Source organism: Eutrigla gurnardus (genome assembly GCF_963514095.1).
Source record: "Eutrigla gurnardus genome assembly, chromosome: 19".
Lineage (NCBI taxonomy): Eukaryota > Metazoa > Chordata > Actinopteri > Perciformes > Triglidae > Eutrigla > Eutrigla gurnardus.
In genome coordinates this window covers 11,789,591-11,799,268 of record NC_139930.1, presented here as the reverse complement: position 1 = coordinate 11,799,268, position 9,678 = coordinate 11,789,591, and the positions used below count along the sequence as shown (strand labels likewise).

General features: G+C 42.3%; 2 protein-coding genes across 2 annotated transcripts; both read right to left on the bottom strand.

Annotated features, from left to right (window-relative positions):
* Positions 1-1,803: 1,803 nt before the first annotated feature.
* LOC311029982 (uncharacterized protein) lies at positions 1,804-2,484 on the bottom strand. Its single transcript, XM_084035418.1, has 3 exons — positions 2,350-2,484; positions 2,085-2,261; positions 1,804-2,004 (listed from the first exon to the last, which is right to left on the bottom strand). Exons 1-3 carry the CDS (start codon positions 2,459-2,461, stop codon positions 1,844-1,846), a joined length of 450 nt encoding a protein of 149 aa, XP_083891544.1. The 5' UTR covers positions 2,462-2,484; the 3' UTR covers positions 1,804-1,843.
* A 397-nt stretch (positions 2,485-2,881) lies between these two features.
* mtfp1 (mitochondrial fission process 1) lies at positions 2,882-8,768 on the bottom strand. The gene is made up of 4 exons (XM_084034796.1): positions 8,623-8,768; positions 5,687-5,814; positions 5,270-5,502; positions 2,882-4,924 (listed from the first exon to the last, which is right to left on the bottom strand). Exons 1-4 carry the CDS (start codon positions 8,690-8,692, stop codon positions 4,858-4,860), a joined length of 498 nt encoding a protein of 165 aa, XP_083890922.1. The 5' UTR covers positions 8,693-8,768; the 3' UTR covers positions 2,882-4,857.
* Between the last annotated feature and the right edge of the window lie 910 nt (positions 8,769-9,678).

The window sequence follows — 9,678 nt, the reverse complement described above, 5'->3', positions numbered from 1 at the left end:
ATATACAAATGTTTTTTAATTATTCTAATGACATTATGCTTCGTAATATAATCACAGGTCCAGTGTGTGAACGCGGTTTAGGGATTTTGCATGCAAACTTAAATGAATTCTGCAAACTGTAAATTAATTAAAGCAAGAGTGACACATTTGTTTGCATGACTTGTTTTTCATGCGTCTGGGTGTATGGATGTCAGCGTGGGGGTGGAAGCAATTGAAAGGCTGGCAAATTCCTGGAAAAAAAAAAGAGAAGAAAACGTGTTGAAATGAGTGAGAAGGAACGAGGGAGGTCTTTTGGCCACTTGTGGCCTTCGCAAACCCAGGCACAAATCATAGAGGCACATGGCAATCTGAGTGACAGATGAACAATGCCCCTATTTTGCAGCCCCCCTGCAAACAGGCCCATCCATCACGGGAGGGGAGATTAATTCAATTCATCAGCTTTTTGTCTCCTCGGGCCCCCTAATGCCACCTGATATCGCTCAAGGGGGACTTATAAATGTTTGTGGATTTGATTTGAGCCCACTCGCTTGACACCGAATTAAAACATTACTCTTTACTCTTAGCAGGACACCGGTTTTGCCAACAGGCTGCCTGCCGAACCTGCCATAACTCTGATGAAGATGAATACTTCTGCGGAGGAAAACGCTCGCCAAAGGCAGCAAACAACAACAAACTGGAGTTTGTAGAAGTAAGAGCAGCCTCGGCTTCTCAGAAATCATTTTAATGAAAAAGCTGAATCACTGAGGGTTAAACTTGGATTTAAATATCAGGCACAGGAGATACAGATGCAGCTTTACGCCTACACAACACCGTCAGAAACCACACACGCGATGAGTCGTCACTTTGTTCAACAAGTTTGGGCACTTTTAGCTGTTGCCCCACAAAAGAATGTAGCTTCTACATAACATGCAGCAGAAATATTAATGATGCAGCGATTGGCCAGATAGTCTTTAGACTAGATTCAACTTTGTCATTGCTCATGTCACAAGTACAAAGCAACGAAATGCAGTCTGCATCAAACCAGAAGAGCATAAGCAGTAATAAATAACATGATACAGTATAAACAGAGTGCCAAATATATATGAATGATATATAAAAATATAGTATGTTTCAGGTATGTATGTGTGTAGGCCCAACAGGTTATGAACAGGCTATAGCTACGACTGTTACTACAATATGTACAGTTGTGGAAATAGTATTTAATAGCATGTACAGAATAGTTTCATACAGTAGTGCAATGACGGTGTGAAAGGGATCCAAAGTGATCTTTAACATCTTGTTTAAAGTTGCACAAATGCCCTAAAGCCTCATTGTAGTATAGTATACTGATTATAGTGAAATAGAGGTGAATGGGGTGTATAGTCAAGATGACACAAACACAGTGATGACCTCTAGTGGCCATTACAGTAACTTAATTTTCAAGGTTTAAACGTGTAAAAGGCATTTAGAGCTGCCCTCTCCAAAGTTGATGAACACATACTGTGTGAAGCTACAGATATTAGACAGTCATTATGATTAGAAGCTTTGGCTTAACCACCAAGAGCGTCGCATCAGTAAATGTGCATGTCACTGGTGCTTCCTTGGATACCCAGACCAACAAATACCAGTCCTGCCCAGGTCCACATGCCTGAACGGATCTAGGCCACAACTGAAACAAGTCATGATACGTCATGCCGTGTATTTTGCAGACAAAGAAGAAGTAATTCAAACGTTCGATTCTCCAGATTTTGATACACTTCCTTGTCAGGGATCATTTGCAGTAAAGACAACAAGCTGCAGTGAAGAAAGAAAAATAAAGATTTGCTTTGCCTTTGAGAATAGTCTCTCCACAAAGTTTATTTTTTTAAGCATAATCCACCTTCTGAGGCTGGTAGTTAATCCTGCCTCCTCTCCAGACACACATGTAATAGGCCACGCTCAGACAGCCCACTACCGACACCAGCAGGACGGCCACCACCAGGACGATTTTCCACACTGCCGCCTCTTCCCCATCATCAGCCGGATCTAAAATCACAAAAATCACTGAATGTAGTCTGGCAGTTTGAACAAACAAGGACTCTGGATTAGAAATGTCACCAGCCCACCTTGCTCCTTCATAGCATACGACTCTGGAGTGGTCAGCGAGTGCTGATCCTCCGGTGTCACCAGTTCAATCTCTGGCCAGAGTCTCTCCCTCAGGGCTGGAAATTGTCCGTCAGTGTCTTCATACTGTGCATTCTCCTCAGTGATAATCCACCGGCCGTGGGTGTAGCGAGGAATGCCTGTGGACGTTCAACGTCAGGAGTGTGGAAACTTTCAGCAAGTGAAAGTTGATCAGAGTAATACGAATGTTAGTCTTCTTCTTCTTACCCGCCCGAGCAGTTAATGCAGCCAAAAGCACCAAGAACACAAGCTGTATTACAAACATGACTGTGCCTACTGGTGTTTGGTGTTCCTTAGCCCCTTTATGTGAGTACTTCATCTATAGAATTGGCATCAGCTGTGGGTTCCTGACTCAATCAAGAGAAATTACTGCAACTGGGCTCCCAATTCACTGCTGGTCTGAAGCGCTTTTGGGTGCCACCTTTTCATTGGTTAAACCGCCCCTTGAATTTACACCCCTTTCATCTGAACGCAACGGGGAGTAACACAGGAAGTGGAAACTGTGTCTGCAAAAAGAGCAAGTTTGTCGTGCCGCCGCTCCAAATCAAATCTGTTCTCGTTCTCTGCATTTAAGATTTGTCACTAAACAGAGCTGTCAATCATTATTTCCTATAGTAACCAAGTGGCTCTGCCTGGTTGTGAATATTTGTATTGTAGAATAAGATAACTACAGGTATGAAAATAAGAAATAACAGTATTTCAAATTGTGATTTGTGATGTTTGAAAGGAAAAACACGCATTCTTGTCATTGCATCTTTTATTTCACGTCCAGTGTGTGTCAGAAGTTGTTACAGAGCATGAGGACTGCTGAATATCGCCTATTCATCGTTATGAATGGAGCTTCAGCTTTCAACAGTTGCTTTCACATTTGATGAAGGGGAAAGAAAAAAAAAGAAATCTCCACATTGTGAACACGAAACCAAGTTTGAGGTTTGATCATTTTCTTTTCAGTTAAGGCTGAAAACGTGACTCACAAAGCCCACTTCCGTAAACATGTGGGAAAGATTGAAACCGTTCTTTTGAAAAAGCAAAGTGTTCCTTTTCATTCAGTGCCCAAAAATAACAAACACACTGAAGTCCTGCGTACAATGTGAAATGTTCAAATTGAATATGAATATATAGATTTTCACAAGGGATGCACCAGCATGCTTATTAAAACAGGAAGGAAGTGGGTGAGATTAATAACATGAATTATGGCTGCATTACATTTAAGTGCCCCCGGTTCCAATGAATCCCCGTCTCACTGAGACACTTAAAGAATCGAGGTGTAGTTGTGCTTTCCCTGCTATGACATGAAAAAAGGCCCACACACCTTCACCAAGGAAGTGTCAGCTCGAAGCTCAGGTGAATAAAACATCCCACGCTGCGCATCCTGGAGCCTCGAGCACATGTGTTTCAATCATTTAAAATGGCAATAAAAAAATAAAAAACCTTGTGACCTGATCTGGTTATTAAATATTATTGAATATCAGCAAGACAAAACAATGTTGGTGCACTCCATGACAAAGTGAACCACATCCCTCACAGCAAAGAGTTATTGCTAGACCGGTACACTGGTGTAAACTCACTATTGCTAATGACCCAATACAGCATACTCTTTTTTTTTGTAATTTCAAGTTATTAAGTGTCAGCTTCCCCTTCTTATTTCACGACATTATGTAACCACACACACCATATTTTTGAAAGAGGGAGAATGATCCCTGTATGTTGCAAAGCCCACGTAAGTACTCCCAGTTCCCCCCTTGCATAGTTCAGCATTAGATACAGTATATGATGTGGATCCTCAAAGAAAAGCACTGTATCTGCATATTTCTAAAAGAATCCCTTAAACCCGTCTCTGCATAGCAATGACGTTGACCTCCACAAGTATTTGAGAAGTTCAAGACTAAATAAAGTGTGCATCACTAATGTCTGACGACAGACTTATTGGCCAACAGTTTAGATATTGATGAGACGAGATTCAAATACTTGTGAAGGTCTGCGTCTGCTTAGTTTAAGAGAACAATAGAATAATATAGATTGCAATTGAGGTGTAAAAAAATGTTCCCGGTGCAGATCTCGGCTCGCATGACCAGCATTAAGGTAGAATGAAACGGTCAAAAAGTGCATCAAAAGACACTCAAGAGGTGTCCTCAAAGTAAATCAGTGAAAAACGAACATTAAGCAAGTCGTGAATAAGAGGGCTTTTTTTTTGGCCTGTTGTTACAGTAACAGTGAATATGGCTAATAAACGCAGCACGTCTGGTGTTGCGTTTATTGAACATGAGGTGAGTTTCTAACTCTAAACCACGAGGGGCAACCTTCCTCTGTGAGGACGACCACAGGAGTATAACGGCACCATGTATCCCTGCCGGAGAAGATTTTATGAACATGGATTTCACTGTGAATATTTAAACGTATATTGTTACATTCCTGTTTAAGCTGGGTTTTTGGGGTCTTCCTGCCAGATTCAAGTTAAGGAACCCCAAGGGAATATTCCATGAAGCAGGATTTCACTTTTAACAATGTAACTTACTTATATTTATATATATATATATATATGTTACAGTTCTGATGTATAATCTATTGTATTCTATGCTTAACTTTGACCAACTGTGGAGTCTCCATGACATTCTTCATCACACTTCTTTAGCGCTTCACAGTGGTGGAAAACCAGTCTGCGTCGACTGGAGCTGGTTCTTGTACCGAGGACATTTTGTCCTGCGTGACCCGTCCTTACTTGTGCTTCTCTTCCTCATTGTAGACCTTCCGAAGGCTCGAGTCAAGCAGGAAATCCACCGACCTGCAGCATACGGAAACATTGTGACGTTGGAAACATAATACGGAATTTATGAATTTCATAAAAGCAGAAGTGATCTTTGAAAACTTCTCGCCTAAGAAGAGCAACTGAAGTAATACATTTTTACATTGTTATGTGTAACTTTTTGCCCTCATTTGTGGCACCATAACTTAATCATGTGACTGTCATGATTTATCAACTTTAACAGGAGCAAACAACAAGGGGCTGCACTTCTTTGTTTCACTATTATCACTACTATTGTCTGAGCAGAACAACTCTCAACATAATATTTTAACATAATAAGCAACATACATAATCCATGTGCAAAGGAAAACAAGAATTGCTAACCTGTCTATAGGAGTAATGATGAAGGGGATCGTAGAGAGGCCTATAGCCGTGGTGGTCCACTTGCGGACAGACAGCGGCAACTTGGTGGTTCTGCCCAGCAGGTGGAGCGACGCGGCACAGACACGGTTGATGGTGAAGCCCGGGATGATGACGGAGGCGAGGGCCTGCCACACGAACGTGTCCACCACTGCCACCGCTACCCGCGTCGTCTTCCCTGGGTTGTCTCCGTGGGCCTGGAGGAACAGACCCCGGGTTCAGGATTATCACGGCTATCACAATGACGTTTTCATACAGGAAATAATGTTTTAATCATTTATGTTTCAATCCTCGTTCTTCAGGGACTTCTGTGTTTAGCTGGTGGCCTCTCAAAAATACCCCTTACCCCTGGCATAATAATCTAAATGTGATCAATCTTACCACAGCTGCTTTCTTCCCTTTGTCCACAGCATCGGCAGTAACGTACGCAGTGGCCACAGCATAGCTGCCCCACACAAAGCTCACTGGCACCAGAGCACGGAAAGCCTCCCCCACCTCATTGGCGTAGCCTGTGGGCATGAATGCAAACATGCAGGTAAACCTTCCTTGTCTCCTCTAAAGGCAATGCATTAGTTAGACACTGTTATCCACTAACCGCTGCTTGACCTCGGGTCTATAAAAAAATAGTCTTATACACTTATTAAAAGATAACTGTGGCAGTCTGAGCAACGGGGCAGAGCATTAAATACTCAAAAGCTCAGCTTCTCAGGGGTGTCACATCTGGGAACACTCGCGACACGAAACTGTAGCGCCTCCAAATTCCAGTACACACATCCCGAAAGATAGGCTCATAAACCTCCACTTTATCTCTGACACTGTGTCGGTGAAAATGGAGAGCAACATTTGGAAAATTATGCAATACCCATTACACGAGGGTTGAACGACTCAAACGCCCTTGATACCTTGTTACGAGTCACCTGTGCCATACGCCACAGTACATGTAAATCACTGGTAAAATTAACTCCGGTCACACGGGAGGTATTATCTTTGGTTCAATGATGACAGAACCGTGAGAGCGTGGTGAAGTCAAATGCTGCTGCTGCTGTTCTTCTCCGTCTCGGGTACAGCTGGCAGAACGGAGACGAGCGCGGTGCGAAAAGTTAACTTTACGATGCTGGGGGGGGGGACGCACTTCATTTAAAAGTAAGTAGGTTTCATAGTCTTTATTCTCCATTTAAGGCAATCTAATCAAGATCAGACTCAGATTAGTGGATTAACAAAATACAACAAGATTGTTATCCAAGATAATCACTGTACTGATATAAATCTCCTACAGCATCATTAGGAGCTTGGAAGTTATCACCATCATCTTTAGTCATTCGGTCACACTGTAATCCCTGATGTTACTTTACATGCAAACGATCCCAGTGTGCTCCATGCAATGTGTTGGATTTAAATTGGGAGGAAAGCCACCACTGGGATGTGCAGATCACCCTGACTTGAGGTGTGTGAAGTGGGATCAGTGCATCGCTACAAGATGCATATTTAATAGGCGCATAACGATTCAAAATACTGTCAAAAAACATTCATGCAGGATGTGCAGGATGAGACAGACATTCACTTTCACAGAAGTGTGGAAGAGCTTACAGGAAACGAGAATATTCATACCCGACACTGAAGCACATGGAGGTGTGAGAAGCCTCTATCGACACATTACAGCTATTACTCTCTACAGATTTTCCTTCTTCTTGTTGTTGTAAGAATTTCCATTTTAATTAAGCGTTTGGTAAAATATTTGGGGGTGATGCACATTCTCATCTCTTACTGAAGCTGCAGAAAGAAAGAATAATGAATAGAAATTGAGTTTAAGTTAAATTCATAAAAGCTGTTAAGAAAGATTAGCCCAATAGTTGTATGTGTGTGTGTGTCATATATATATATATATTCCATTTAGCTGCTTCGGTTTCAGGGTCCTGGAGCTGTGCGTGCTGGCTCACTGTCACACTGTCATGACTTACTGGGACACTTGAATTGAACTGAGGCGTCATTCGTGCTGCTCCTGTGCTTTTCGTACGATGACAAGTAAAAAAAATGTCTGCTGTGGAAAAAAAAAAAGGCTGGCGAAGACAACAAGACAACTTTGGGGACATCGGGCCAAAGTAACGCCTGAATCTGGAGCGCCAGAAGCACCTGTGAGGTGATAAGAGCTGGACTGGTATAATAAAACATGATAACAAGCGCCCGGATAAGATTATCTTCCAGAAAGGCACCCAGTTAAAGTATGCCATTCCTTGGCATAACAGGCTTGGGTCCAATTTTGACCAGTAAAGCAAAGGCCTTTTGTGATTCACTATCTAAAAATCTGTCACATTTTTTTTCTGGATGTCCCTGCTTGCTCGGTTGGATGAAATACTCACAATTCAGATCTCTGTTGCATAACTATTATCTCAGTTTATCCACAGTAGTAAAACATAATCTGTTTTCCAGACAGACAGACGGTGCCATGGAATCCAATACTGAGAGAGAAAAAAATCTGGCGTAGTAGAGTATTATTTTCATGTTAAATATCAATATCTAAAAATCTGTAAGAAGAAATGCTGCATGCAATTTGACAACTCATGGCAACAAAAATTGCTTTCTGTCCATGTTTTGCCCTATTCTACACAAATATTGTCATTAGAGAAATTGAACTGCACACCAGCGGGATTAAAGCTTGTGAGCAAATAGATTATGATTCTATGAAGGGGATGAACAGATTCACATGACATGGTCTCTGCTGGCCAATGTGAAACGTGGAGGAGCAGGAGATTAACGCTTGTTCACCAGAAGGTTAGCTGCCTGTCTGTCTGCCCAGCGGGAGCTGCGGTATGAATGCCCTTCAACTGTGTGTGGCGTCCGTGCCTTGCTCAGCTAACAGCTCATTGGGTGATGGTGCAACCAACGTTAGTGACGACCCAAGGGCAGCGAGGGAGACAGGAAGTTGCACCTGGCTGCCACAGGAATCCCGGTTCCCCTTCCATGCGGGCGTTTCTGTGTGGTTTTGTGACTCACCGCCTCGACTTGCTAAACAACTACCCCCATGAAACAAACCCGAGCAACGGACACAACTCGTAACACTGCAGTTGACAGTTCACATCGATATGTTATGGAAAACAAAGCAGCAACAGCGACATTGTCGTCCGAGCTTGGGCGCCGTCCAGCTCTACCCCTGGGAACACAACGACCTTGCTTTAAATAGAATTTTAACGGTGGTTAGCCAGCTATGCTAACTTTTTAGCTAGCTAACATCTGCCGGGCAGCTCAACTCTCTGCGTGTCGTTCATTACAGCGTGTTTTTACTGAGCCGCCACAAATTATACAAACACGACAATACACACCTAGGAAGCGGACCCATGTGTCGCGATAGATGTCGACCGGTTTGGTTGTTTTTTCTTCACTGGGATCCATGCCTTCCTCCCTTTACTCCATCCCCTAGTGCTGTACTACTACACACAGTCGGTGGGAGCGGTGGGGAAACCGACACTCGGCGGTGACCGTGAAGGGGGCGTGATCTTCTTCTCACTTTACAACACCAGGCGGCAGCAAAACGTCACCCTACTGGCCTCCAAACAGCGTGTTCTTCTCTATTTCACTACTCACACACAGTGGTTTTACTTCATCTAAGCATACATTTTATTCTACTCAATACTTTTACATTTCATAGGGAAATAGTGTAGTCCTACCTGCTCCAATACATTTATCTGGCAGCTTGAAAAACTGATCACTATTCAACTATCGGAAAAGTACTTGAAAAAGTATCACCAAACCACTAATATGGGCCACTGTATAGTCACAAATAACATTATTCTTTATAACATTACCACATACAAACTGAAAAACATACAAACTATTTATAAAAAAATATAGAATATAAAATAAAATGTATACATGCACAATGCAAAGAACGTGGGAGGGTCAATATGGGCCAACAGTTCAATTTTGCCCTAGGGCCCTGCAAATAACTGATCGTGACCTATGATGTAGTACTGTAGTTGTAGGCTATAATGAAATCGTAATAGCTGACAAAGGCCTCAGTATAAAGACAGATCTGAGAAAACGTCTGAGAGAGTCATGTTATGAAGTTATGCTTATTTAAATACTGGTGTGTATCCTCACAAGGCTTTCGTGTAAATAACGGGGCAGTAGTTGAAAGTAGGTGCAGTATTGACTGTGAATACCTGGATTACGTATGGGATTATAATTATTAACATTTTATATTTTAATATAATAAATATCCTATACAGTTGCACGCTTCCAATTGAATCGATGAACTGATTTATTCTCACAGTTGACATCCAAATGCATCGCACAGTTCATCCAATTAAAAAACAGCGTGCGTTCTGATTGACAACCCATCGGACCAATGGCGACGAGCCATGCACTACGGTGAACCA